This window comes from Takifugu flavidus, chromosome 21 (genome assembly GCF_003711565.1).
Source record: "Takifugu flavidus isolate HTHZ2018 chromosome 21, ASM371156v2, whole genome shotgun sequence".
NCBI lineage: Eukaryota > Metazoa > Chordata > Actinopteri > Tetraodontiformes > Tetraodontidae > Takifugu > Takifugu flavidus.
Genome location: NC_079540.1, coordinates 427,409 through 440,433, shown reverse-complemented (window position 1 = coordinate 440,433; position 13,025 = coordinate 427,409). Strand labels below are relative to the sequence as shown.

At 42.9% G+C, this 13,025-nt stretch overlaps 2 protein-coding genes and 1 long non-coding RNA gene across 3 annotated transcripts in view; 1 reads left to right on the top strand and 2 right to left on the bottom strand.

Moving 5' to 3' along the window:
• Positions 1-3,488: 3,488 nt before the first annotated feature.
• On the bottom strand, positions 3,489-5,495 carry LOC130518667 (interleukin-6). Its single transcript, XM_057021462.1, has 5 exons — positions 5,097-5,495; positions 4,837-5,021; positions 4,660-4,758; positions 4,426-4,569; positions 3,489-4,167 (listed from the first exon to the last, which is right to left on the bottom strand). The coding sequence occupies exons 1-5, from the start codon at positions 5,110-5,112 to the stop codon at positions 3,925-3,927; spliced, it is 687 nt and encodes a 228-aa protein (XP_056877442.1). The 5' UTR covers positions 5,113-5,495; the 3' UTR covers positions 3,489-3,924.
• Positions 5,496-11,206: 5,711 nt separating this feature from the next.
• Positions 11,207-12,284, bottom strand: LOC130517929 (uncharacterized). The gene is made up of 3 exons (XR_008947855.1): positions 12,128-12,284; positions 11,924-12,009; positions 11,207-11,433 (listed from the first exon to the last, which is right to left on the bottom strand). It is a non-coding gene; the product is annotated as an uncharacterized LOC130517929 (long non-coding RNA).
• A 17-nt stretch (positions 12,285-12,301) lies between these two features.
• Positions 12,302-13,025, top strand: part of rapgef5a (Rap guanine nucleotide exchange factor (GEF) 5a) — a 31,842-nt gene continuing 31,118 nt past the window's right edge. The window contains exon 1 of the mRNA XM_057020132.1: positions 12,302-12,721. Within this exon, the coding sequence (XP_056876112.1) occupies positions 12,578-12,721 (144 nt within the window). The 5' untranslated portion in view covers positions 12,302-12,577. The remainder of the gene's footprint in view (positions 12,722-13,025) is intronic.

Sequence of the window (13,025 nt, the reverse complement as noted above, 5' to 3'; positions counted from 1 at the left end):
GTGGGGGTGATAGATGTAGCAATCCCAAGTGATAGCAACATCAGGAAGAAGGAACACGAGAAGCTGGAGAAGTACCAAGTGCTGAAAGAGGAGATAGAGAGAATGTGGGGCATGAAGGCAACAGTGGTCCCAGTAGTGATTGGGACACTAGGGGCAGTAACAGAGGAGTCCAGAGAAGCGCAGTCCTAGGAACAGCTAAGATCCTGCGTAGAACCCTCAGAGTCCCAGGCCTCTGGTAGAGGACCCGAGTCTGAAGGAAGGAGACACCGCCCAGGAGGGCAATGAAGAGATTTATTTCTTTATATATATCATTAAGTTTTGCATAAGAGTATCAACAGATTGACACAAGTCATAAATAGACCCTAATGAATTGGTTGCTAACTCTTGAATTGCTTCGCATCCGTAAATCCAATCCCAGGCGCAGACATGCGCTTTCATGCCTGACCACAAGGTGTCAGCATGGTGCGGGCAACATCCGTTTACAACGTTTACGGTTTGCGTCACTTCCTGTTACCTTGTCCTTGGCCGCAGTGTGACGGTATCCTCGCTGTTTGAGATCGACACATGGCTAAAATGAGCAAAGAGACCAAACAGCGGCTGCAACAGCTGTTCCAGTGCGGCCAGTTTGTCATCCGATGGGGATTTATTCCAACCGTGCTTTACCTCGGTCAGTATCCATGCGTGAAAGCGGTGGACGCTGCTCGGTCTGAGGAGATGCTAACGCTAAAAGCTAGCTGGTTTAGCACACATATCTTAATATGCTCAGAGTCTCTCGTTTCATTTAACAAATTTGCTTTTACATATATTTGACATTAGAACTACTCAACACACTACACAAGCTTAGAAGGCGCTTGGTATTAACATTTCAGTAGAACTTGATATGGTTCTGTTTTTTGCTTGTATTAAACAGCGCCATCAAAATAAAAATAAAATCCATCATTGAAATTTAGTTTGTGGGGGAAACTTTAGACCCGGGACGACGTTAAATGTGGCCTCTAAAACGGGACAGTTGCCTGTAGTCTTTAAACTAACTTCAGCACAGAAAGCGCAGTGTTGTCGCACATTCTCTAATTCTCAGTCCATTTCCCTTATTTATTTAATGTTTTCTTAACAGTTACTTTGTGCATCCCTGGTTTGGATGGCTGGACTGAACCATGTTGTAGCAGGTGTAGAATAGGAAATGATGTTAGTGGTAGCTTTCATCATGACATCTAATGTTTTGCACGAACAATGACGGGCAAGTTTCCTTTATAATGAGGACTGATGAAGGTATATTCAGGTTTATTGCATTTTCCCACTTCTGTTAAGCATCATGGGCAGCAATTACCAGGACTATAGGAATTATCTTAAGTCCAATAGTCAGAAATGATCTATAAGAATTTGGAGCTCGGGTGCCCACTCTGGGTTGGGTCATTTGTCAGTCTTACCCAGAATCTGTCATTATTTTCAAAGAATCAGCTGTGTCACGAGTGACTTGCAATAAGAGCTGCGAGCAAATGAGGAAATGAAAGTTTTCCTTTTTCAACATGAGAGATTCGGCCTCTTGCGATGTTCCGTTCCTCTGTCATGTCTTTTGCGGCCCCGCCCTTCACCCCGACATCTGATGCCCTGAGATATTTAAGTTTGTTTAAATATTAATGTCTTATCAATAATGCTTTTGGTTTTGCAGGTTTTAAACGAGGAGCAGATCCGGGAATGCCCGAACCAACAGTTTTAAGGTAAAGACATTTTTTAACCATTCAGCATCAGAAGCAAAGTTGTCAGATGTTTCAGTAGGTTTTTCAGACCTTATTTATTAGGGTCAGTTATGAGCTTAGGGATGGAACGATGCTCTGTGATACACGTGTGTTCAGTATCGAGTAAAAAAACACACTCGGTAAAACATAAAACTCATTTTTTCTTCGTCCTGTTTTGGTTGTGCCATTTTACCATCTCACGTTTGATCCCTTGGACACAGTGACACCACAAACAGCAAATGAGTCCTGCTGGGAGAGAAGAAATGTGCCAAAAAACAGCTGAGAATCAGCTCAGCGATAGCCTTTTTAAAAAAAATTCTACAATTCGGACCAGAGTCAGTAAATTACACAAGACTGTTTCCCACCAGCGTCGATACCACAAACCTTTTTACCACGTCAGACGCGCCTTAACAATAATTTCGTCACCTAATGTTAAGATTTTTAAGCGTTCATTGTGATTTTACACTTTTGTTTGCATTACTTGAGTGTTTTCCATCTCCACTTAACGCTTTCCTGGCAGCTCACATTTCTTTGAAATGATTCTTTCTTGGATTTGCCGCCCACAGTCTTAACCGTAGTTTCCAGCTCCCCAGAAAGACTCGACTGTCAGGATCGTCATGACTTTTGTTCAACCTTCACCGTGGTTCAGCGTCACCATTTGTGACTGGCTTCTGAACTGGCTGCTGGAACTGCTGCTGTCCTCTTTGCCCTCTCCAATCAGCAAAAGCTCGTTTCTGCTTTTTTGACACACAGAAATAGATGCTGACTTTCAAACCTTTTTAACCCCGACGGCCCTTGTACTCCTTTGCAGACTTGATACTGCCGTTGGTGTCGAGTCCAGCAGGCTGTGCTGCATAATAACACTCTTTCCTATTTGTTTATTATTTCCAGGCCATATGTAGCTTTAGTTAACAACGTCACACTTTGTTCACTGCACAATTTGGCTGATTTGTCTTGGATGTCATTTGTTGCCATGAGGCTTTTCTTATTCTATTTATTTTCCCCCTCTAGTTTGCTGTGGGGCTAAGAGCATCGGGCCGGTTCCTTCCCTGTCCTGTAGTGGGTCATCTCCAGCCGTTTGAAGTCGTCATGTGTAATACTCCATATTTTTTATGGAAGCTGAACAACTGGTATCTACAGCCATATTTTTATGGCTACTTATAAAGGAAAAGTTTGCAGAAATCAAGACTTTTTCCACTCAGTTGTGTTGCATTTATGTGATTTCATCGTTTGACCAGACCATCCGATGCTTTTTTAAAATGTTTATTTGTAATTTAAACTGACAATAAATTCATAAAAAAGTATGAGGTTTTTTTTTTTTCTTTCATTGTCCAGGAAAGGTTGTGCTGTGTAAATAAATATGCATGTAACAGGATATGTTTTGCAAATTTCATACAGACCCACCAGTTCTGTCACAGAAAGCTGGTCAAAAAGGCAAATAAAATGTAATGTACAGCTAACGTGGGACATGTCTTTTATTTTGAAAAAATAACCCGTGCAGCTGCCCTGGCGCCAGCCGTGCTAACTAGCATTTGATTGGCGCACGCGTCACGTTTATGTTGCTTATGAGCTAAGATGGAAAAGCATAAATATGACCTGGGACATTTAAAATGTGGATTTTTGTTCATTGAGGATAATGAGGTTGTGTAGTATTTAAGGTCGTGTTTTTTGTTGCGGTCTCGTTCATCTGAGATGCATTTACCGGTAAAATGATCAGAAGTAGATCCAGAAACAGGTCACACGTCAGGCCCGTGGGAAATAAGAATATCTTTAATAATAAATAGCTTCCAGGTACAAATTCACATAAAGTCTGATTGAAAAAGCTGCTCGGCTCTAAATTTAACCTTTACAAATAAATATTTTATATTAAATATAAAATGGATGCTTACAAAAATAGATCATCCTGTTCCTATTTCATTAATAAAAATAAGTATCACTATTTTGTAAAACCTTCAATAATAAATTAATAATAATTACACATCTGATTTTGGGTCTGAATCACCATTCAGAGTCACCCTTCAAGTCAAACCATTGTGGGAAATCCCCCGAAATTCCCAGTGGCTTATAAATAACATCAAATATAAATAGATTAAATAAGGTTGCAGCAGAGAAGAGTTGCACGTGAAACAGGCGGCCGGTGAACGTGCACGTTTCCCCTGAGATCCGTCCTCGACCTCCTCGGGGCGCTTCACGATCTCTTCTTTTGGTGGTAGAAGGTGACGGCCGTCACGACCCTGCTGCCTGCGGACTCCCTGTGCTTCGCTCTCTTGTTGATGATCACCCTCCTGCAGTCGACCAGGAAGTAGTGGAGGTTGTACAGGATGCCGTGCGCGGTCATCTTCCTGTGGAAGGTGTCGGGGTAGTCGGTGTCCTTAAGCAGCTGCTCCTCCTGGCTGCTGGTCAGCCTCATCACCTGGTCACGGTCCCTCACCTGTAGAGGTAGAATTAGAACGTCACAAACGTGATCCAGGAGCATTTCTCTCTTTACGGCCTTTTAGGTCCTCTTTTTTATTACTCCGATATATAGATTTACGTTTACAGTCGCACAAGTTTGGATGTTCTTTCAGGTCCATTTCAGATTTTATTTTGACTTTTTGCTTCAAGCTAACTTCATTTAAGATTACTTGGGTTTTTGAGCCTTAGTTTTTAACATTTGGTCAGAAAATGTGAGCTTTTTTCTCAGACCCACCTTGTTTTCCAGCTCTTTGATCAGGATGTTGCTGTAGAATCTGACCTCTGAGAGGATACTGCTGGAAGGAAATTCCTCCTCAACCCGCTTGAGAAGAACTGAGTAGATAAGGAGACCTTCGAGTAACCTTCGTAGACAAGCATCCTGCAGAAAGAGAACCCACCCCCAAAAAAATCAGGTGTCAAGGACTGAAACCCATCCAGGTGCACGCTCTTTGGTCACACGTGAACCTACCTTGCCAAAGTTGGAGTAAGGGCACTTGGCTGGAAGAGATGGGATTTTGTAACGGTCCAGAAAGTCGTACTTTACCTCCCCTTGGAATTCAACTAAGAACTGATAAAGAAAAAGAAAAGTGATCAGCAGCAGCTTGGAGAAAGACCCAATCAACTCCCCCAGGGGTGAAGGTCTCACCTCGTTTTTATGCAGTTTGGTGGCCCCGAGAATAGATTCAAGGGCCACCGCCAGCGCGTCATCGGGGCTCCCGGTCTCCGCCTCCTCCCCTGAGGTCTCCCCTGAGGGGCTGTCGGTGGGCGCGTCGAGCGGGGCCCCTGCGGTGGGCTGCAGCACCGCAGCCAGCACCAGAGGAGCGAGCAGGTCTGTGCGCAGAGGGAAAGGGCACGAGTGAGAGGAGAAGAGAGAGGAGCAGGAAGCACCACCCGAACCCCACTTACAGCTGATGGAAGCCATGTTGCGTCGCCGTCGGAGTGGGTAGGAGATGCCTTCTGCCTCAAATCGGTTGCCATTTTATATCGTCCAGCCTGGGAGGAATTTCCCAATAAACCTTCCTGCAACAGGCTGGGAATTAAAAAGTTTGCGTCAAGCATCCGGTGCGGCATCCGCCGGTGGTTTTGTTGAAGATGCAAGGACTGCCCGCCTTTAAAAAGCCCATCTTCAACAATTTCACTGAAGAGAGGGAGAAAAACTGCCCTTTAAAATAACTCGGGACGGTTAAAACACGCGTTTCTAAAAGTGGGCCGATACGTTTGCGTTTTGGAAACGCCCGAGTTCGCGCTGACAGCCTGTGGGGACAATTTTCAAACGATATTTTAAGCCAAACATGGGGAAAACCGTCTAAAATAATTGAGGAACAGTAATTATTAAATATAGATTTCTAATATTCTCACGTTCTTTCTGTCTAGTCTGTCACATCTGGCCATAAACGGAGGTCTCGGGTTTATTTCTGTCATAAAAAAGAAAGAAAAGAAAATCCTCCTGATAAAAAACAAAAACAAAACTGTTTCATTTCTAAAATTCTTGTTGCATGCGGGAGCCAATCTGACGCGAGTTGAACCAAATTCTGGTGGATTAAAGTTGATGTGACAAAATGTTTTAAAATATTTTTTAAATGTATTATTTCAGTGTATTATTATTTTATTGCCTTCTTTGGCCCAATTTCAGACAATCAATAATTAAATTCTCATAACCATCACCTATTGGTCATATTTAGGAAAGTTATTTTGCTTCTTGTATAATTGCCGGGGGACCTCAAGGCACAATTCCGAGCCAACTAGTATTATCCTCAAATGATACTTCCTGATTTTAGGTTCATTTACATGGTGGCCAAATAGTTACCAGACATTTCAACATTTCCCCTGTCGAATAAAATAAATACCTAAAAGTGGAATTTTTGGTTTCGTCCTAACAGTTTTGGTGGTTGTTTCACCACATTCTTCATTCAGTCATGGAAACACATGCTAATCTGACCAAAAGCACCACAGATGTCGATCCAGCTGTAACTTCAGAACTCGACGCCATGGCAACTCCAGTTTATGTTGCGACACAAGAGAATTCAATTAAATTCAAACAAGCTTTATTTATTTAGCATCTATTACAATCTTGGCACTTGACTCCCAGGGCCTGACCCCCAATAAGCAACAGTGTCAAGGAAAAACTCCCCTTTAACAGGAAGAAACCTTGAGCAGGACCAGGCTCATGTAGGGGGACCCTCCGGTGATGGGGGGGGCTGGGTAGAGAGAGGGGAGAAGGGGGAGGACAGGTAGAGGAGAGAATAGGTACAGATCAGGGAAATACGTTAATTAAAATAATTGATTTGATTGTAACAGACTCTATATAAATAAAGATTGATTTGATTTGAGAAGTAGCTCGTTCTGTTGCCTGAACAGCGAATTGCAAAACCTGTAACTGTGATGTAACTTTCACTGGAAAGAGGAATGTTCAAGTATATGTTAAAGCAGGCTTTGAATTATAGTGTTTGTGGGGTCACTAGAATGACTAATGTTAAGAGGGAGATACATAAATAAACAGCTGGGTGCTTCCAGAGAGATATGGTGCAACACACACACGCACGCACACACACGCACACACAAAGCCCACTTTTTGGCACAAAATTAGACAATTCACTCCAGTCCTATCTGTTTCGTACAAAGGAATGGGTGCGTAATTCTTTGGAAAAGTATAGTTATTTTAGTCATTTTGATTTTTTAATTATTGTAATTCTCGTTACATTGAAGAATGCATGATTTGTGATTAGAATAAGTGGGTCAGGACACCCACTGCCTTCACTCATACCCCTCCTTATGGGAGCTCGGCTCCCACGTGATTCATAATGTTATTGGCAAAAAAGGATCAAATTGATGAGAACAAAACGTGAATGGAAGGTAACCAAGATCTCTCTGTCAGGAGCTTCTGGCAAAAACTACGTTGTGCAACCAAGAGACTTTCCATGCGATGAGAGTGTTGGTCAGGGAGTTGAGTTGTTACTAGCCTGAGTCATGATACATCTTCTTTCTTTTGTTTTCATTTTTAGTCTTTAAGTCACTCATCAGTTTTTTCTCCCTCTTGTTTGATACTTAATAAAAAAAAATTCTGTCCCATTTTTCATTTTCATCAATCCCTGCACCCAGATTTTCAGGATTATTACCCCTCTTCCATTTTATTTTTTATCATTCGTTTCTACCTGATTAATCATTTGAACATTTTTTCCATTTTTTTCCCCATTTTTTGCTTTCGTCTGATTTTTGACATGATACTGAGTTAGCATTGGTGCAATTTAAGGTTTGCTGATTATTTTCCTTTAAATTGACTATTACATTGAATTTTATTTTATCGTATTGAGGCTCAGCCGCTGCAGCTTTGTTCATGCAATAAATCAGCATCACCAAATTCAGTTCATCCATCTCCATAAAATGTCAATGTTTTAAGGTTAAGCTAATGTGATTGTGTTTTTGTTTTGACTGTTAATACTGAAAATACATGGTTAAACCTGGTTAAATAAAGGTCAAATTGAAAAAGAAATCCTTTTCTTATCTTTTCAAATGTAAAAGATACTACAATGTGTCCTCCCTCTATGAGTATAGGGGTTTTTTTTTGAGCAAGATTGGCAAGTTTTCACTTTCCATAACTGTAAATGTTATAAGACTTAAGACTTTGCTCTTACTCAGAAAAGATGTAAAAATGGGGTTTCGAGTTGCAACATTCACAGTAAAACAAAACTTAAACTGCATGACGATATTCAGGATCTTCTCTGTGTCATCAGCTGCCACACGTTCCTAGAACCTTAAAAGTGAATTCTGTGTACTCATTACTCATCTTCCTCGGCCACATCACCGACCAACTCATGATAACGTTCACTGTGATTTTCTCCAGTTCGACTGCTCTGGTGTCTGGTGCCTCTCCAGCCGGCACCAAGGGGTGGAAAACGACCTACAAACGTCCCATTTTCAATTTATTGTCCAATCTTTCCATTCTGAGAGAGGTTAGTCCAGTTTAAACGTGTCAGTTGTCTCTTTCCACAGATACACCATATGTACATATACAACTCAGTCCAATCAACTGACATGGTGAGATGACAGTGGGTTACATGGGAAGCGGGGTGTTGGGTGTGACAATATTTTTGAAAATATGTTAAATTTCAACCTCTTTAAGGCTCATGGAACATCTCCAGGCTCTATTGTAGCTGCTTATCCACAGCAGGATTTGTCTGGGATGCGTCTGAGTGTGTTGCCGTGAAGTCGACAATTCTTTGTTTGGCTTCTTTGCATTTTAAAAGCGGCTTAAAACTAAGCAGATTAGAACGAATGTTATTTTCCCTCCTTTTTTTACTGCATAATTCAAAAAGCACTGATCTGAGAAAGCTTATAACCCTGAAGTTTCTGTTCAAATGGTAAAATATTGGTTGTCTGCACTTAAGAGCCACGTTTTGTGTTGCTCAAGGTCATGGGTGTGTGTGCGTGTGTGTGTGTGTGTGCGTGCACATGTGTGTGTGTGAGAGACAGTTGCTCCCTGGGTATAGAACCATTTTTCAGCATATTTGTATCACACAGCAGCAGGTTTCCTCATTCGGCCTGTGCTTTAATAACAGTTCTGCTGAAATTTTTGTGATTCACTATGGGTGGAGGAGGGGTTGCAAACATGCCTGACCTGCTGTCATGAATCAGAACTGTCCAGAAATTCTTCCAAATGACGTAAATATAGTTCCTGTATATAATCCTCTGTGGACACCAGACATGGATACTACAGTTACTCAGATAAAACTGTCAGAGGGATAGAATTTCTTCTGAAGCGTGACTTGTTTCCATGATCAACAAATGAATGAAGCTGTAGGCCTCATCATAGTAAAGCAGCTGGAATTAAATATTGATAAATGAGTGATAAAACCCTAACCCTATGGAATAGAAAGGGCCAAATGGGTCCAAAATGGCCATGTTCAGTTTTTCTTTCAGTATCAATGATACTTAAACACAGGGAAATCCAGTTCACTTTTCCTGTTGTGCTATCTATAAATTGACAACAAAGATCTAGATGCAAAGATCAGCTTTGTTTCAAAACCTACATTTAAACAAAACTTCTCTTTTGGCCTTTAATATCAGTGAACTGAACAGAAAATGAACGTAGCGTGCAATTCAGAATCGTGCCACTAGATGGCAGCCATGAAGCATCAATGACACCCATCAATAGAGAGTTTCCTCTGTGGACTTGAATCTGAAGGAAAGGTGACTAAACAGGAATACACCTACTGTGCTGTGCGTGATGTATCTATCTTCTCTTGGGCTGCAAACCTTATGCAATATAAGAGGCTGAGATTCACATTATTCAAGTTCCTCTCACCCAGCGTCTGAAGCTCCATATTATCACCCAGTTAAAAAGGCAATGGCTATTCAACAAATGCAGAGGTCATTTTATGTTTCCAGTTTTCTCGTCACTATCACCTTCCTCATCTTTTTATCACTGCACAGCTGGTTTCTCATCCTTTTTTTTTACAGTTTTCTTCCTATTATCCTCTCAGTCCCCTTGTGATTATTTCCCGGGTCTGCGCACGTTTACGCCACTTCTTTCTTCTTTTCATCTTTTTCACCAAATTTTTTCCTTTTTTGTGGCTCCGGCATTCTTCTGTGGATGCGGGGACTTCCATCAGAGAGAGGAGGAGCTGCGTCCCTGCTCTGCTTGCCACAGGCACTCCTCAATATTTAATCAGGAGTGCATTTGTTTGAAGGGGGCTCTGAAGATGTGTGTGAATGTGTGATAAAAAGATGTCAGACTATTCCTGTGTGTGTGTCCTTTTGTATGCAGAGTTAAGTGTGTATATTGATGAAAGGTCTCCCGCAGCCCAATAATTGGTTTATTATCTTTCTCTCCCCTCCACGCTTCCCCTCCCCATAACTCATTCTTCCTATCGTTTTTGTGTTTACTATATTGTCCTCCTTTGCACCCCAGCGAGGGTTCATTCATTCTAAAGCTTTACAACCAGGTTTCTTTGATTTTGCTGCGTGTGCATATGTGACAGCGTGCATGTGAGGAGCTGGTCTCACTTCTCCCACAGGGGCCCCCCGATCACCATTTCATCATCACCCACTTGTCACAAGAAAGCCCCTTTTTCCCTCTTGCTGCCTCAGCAACTCTAAACACACTCTGTGTTTTCTGGTTTTCCTGTATTTGCCCTTAAAAATCTGTATTTTGGGCCATTTAAAAAAAACAAATTCTGACTGTTCATTTCCATAAAGCGCCATGGACGGGCCACCGGGTCCAGCCATTTCCTCAGAAGGTGATGGTGACCATGGCGACCCCTCGACAACAGAACAACTGTATATAACGCGCCCTCATCCACGATGTCACGTGTCAGAGATGAGATAAGGTTCTTGCGCTTGAATTCTTTCTAGCAGTTCTCTTTGGAGCAGTTGTTATGACGACCACTCCTGCCTTTGTTGCCCAGTAGAAACACTGAAAATAAGATCAACATTGGCCAATGTGCGAGAGGCCGTTGGGTCACGTCCTGGGTCGGTTTGGACTGTAGAACTTTGATAAAGATTGAATCCGATATTATGTGCATTGTTGCACAAATGTGCTCATATTTCCCAGGACAACGTTTCCACGACAACTGTTACCTGGATGACATTCTGGTCGCTGAAATCGTGCCCTATTATGGGTGATTATTTCCTGCCGTAGCCGCCTCGCAGTCTGTTTCTGTGATTCCCTCCCTGGTTTTTGGTGGTCTGAGGTCACATAATTCATTTCCAACCTCTCATCAGGATTTGTTTACTCATGTTGACAGCACTTTCTTTCAAATAACAACTGTAGTAGCAACAGGGTGGAAATTTCAGGCAGGAAGTGTTCATTGATTAAAAGGATATTTTTAGAAATGCTAAAAGAATTAGCAGATAAACTGCAATCTTCACCAGTAAAAGGAAACAGCACATCATGTAGTAAATGTTATCATCACTAGATTAACAATGCTAAAAGACTTGAATGGCCAACCTTCATAAAAGGTCATTATATGATAATAAATAAGATTTTAATCATTTTCTTAAATAGCGAAACTATGAAAAAACATTGTAAAAACTTTAATATTGCCACTGATTTGCTCATGTGCAGCTCATTAGAACAACTTAGTGTATGTGTGTTATCTGTTACACATATTCTGGGTCCATTACCTCTGCCAGAGATGGTGTCGGTATAATCTGAGTCCCTGAATGGGACCAATTATCCCAGATTACAAATCACATCATGAAAGCAGCCTCAAAGTTGAACTCGGATCTTCTCCTGGATATTCTGCTAAAAGAAGATTTTTATTCTATTTTATACCCTTTAAATGAATTTTTACCCTGATTGGACCGCAGTAACCTTCTCCTCAGAAAAGACTAATAAAACCTCAGGTCACACCAGTGAAGAACAGCTCTGATGCAACGATTACCACATTTATAGCAAGGATTCCCACGCAATCTAGGAAAGTCAAGAAAAACGCTCACATTTTGGAATTAATGCCAGTCGTGGGAGCAGAAATGGGAAGCGATTCTCACGCCGGGGCTTGTTGTTCTGGAGATGTTTGTGGTTTTGCTGGTTTACCTTTAGCCACATAATCGTGTTGCATTTCCAAAACATTGCTTAACATCGTCTTTAAATTTGGTGGCCGCTCGTTCTAAAGAAGAGGATTTTACGCCATCCCAACATTTCAAGTGAACGTGACTGCACCGACCACACAGAACAGACATTAGCAGTATATTACATGACTAATTTTAGCAGTGGCAGCGACTTTAAAGTTTACCCAGACACGGTGGATCAATAGTGCTGGAGGGATCTTCTCTTTTTCACTCCTCTGCCACCTTAACACAGGTTGAACTGGAATGGAGGCTTCAAAACCCAGCACATACACACAGAGGACAAAAAACAGGGTTCCAAACCTGAAAGATAGGTATCACACACGCACACGCACACGCAGCTACACTGATGTGGCTGTGGCTTTGTTTACCTATGGAAATTCGAGCCAGGTAATATGATGACGTAGTCCTACTTCGGTTCCCCTCCCCCACCGTCTCAAAAGCCGATTTGAATCTGGTTTGAGCTTCACCCGTCACCCAAACAAACATGTAAAGAGAAAAACGCACGAGCGCTGACGCGCGTAACACGGGTGAAAGGTGTGATCAATTAATGCTGATCCCTGCACCCGTGAGCGCGCGCGCACACACGCGCACTGCCCTGGCGGCGCACAGGAGGAGGGCGCGTTTGCCGGTGGGGTGGAGCAGCGTCGCGTGCTGCGCTGCGCACGGTTCCAGATGCAGGTCGCAGAGTGTGAGCGCGAGTCGGGGGGAAATGGCGCGCGGGCGCGGGTGGCAGTGCTGCTCCTCGTGAGGACTTAGTAGACAGCCGGAGCGGAGGCAGGCGGCAGCTCGAGGACATACCGGAGGAGGAGCGGGGAACCATGGAGGACTCCGAGCCCGCAGAGGACGGCTTGCTCGCGGGCTTGCGTTGGAACCGGAGTGCGCGAGACCAGGTTCAGTTGAAACACAAAATCCGGGATCTGCCGGGACTACTCAAACACGGGCTGCACCTGCGGAAGAAGAGCGTGAGTATTTCAAAGCGAGCGCGGACTCGCCGCACGTCCGTCCTTCCCGGTTTCCAGGTCAGAAACGGTGTTTTCAACCGGCTGTTGTACCAACCAGACTCTGCGCTCCGAGGCAGCTCGAGTCACGACTTAGGTGTTTTATTTGGTCCGCGAGCGTTACTGTCGCAGTGTGTGTATGTGTATGTATGTGCGCGCGCGCGCGCGTGCTACATCCATAATAACAGTCGCTTGTTAGACATCATACCTTCGCGCTCTGGTAGTCAAGGCAACACACTACACTACCATCGCCATCACTGTACTTGCT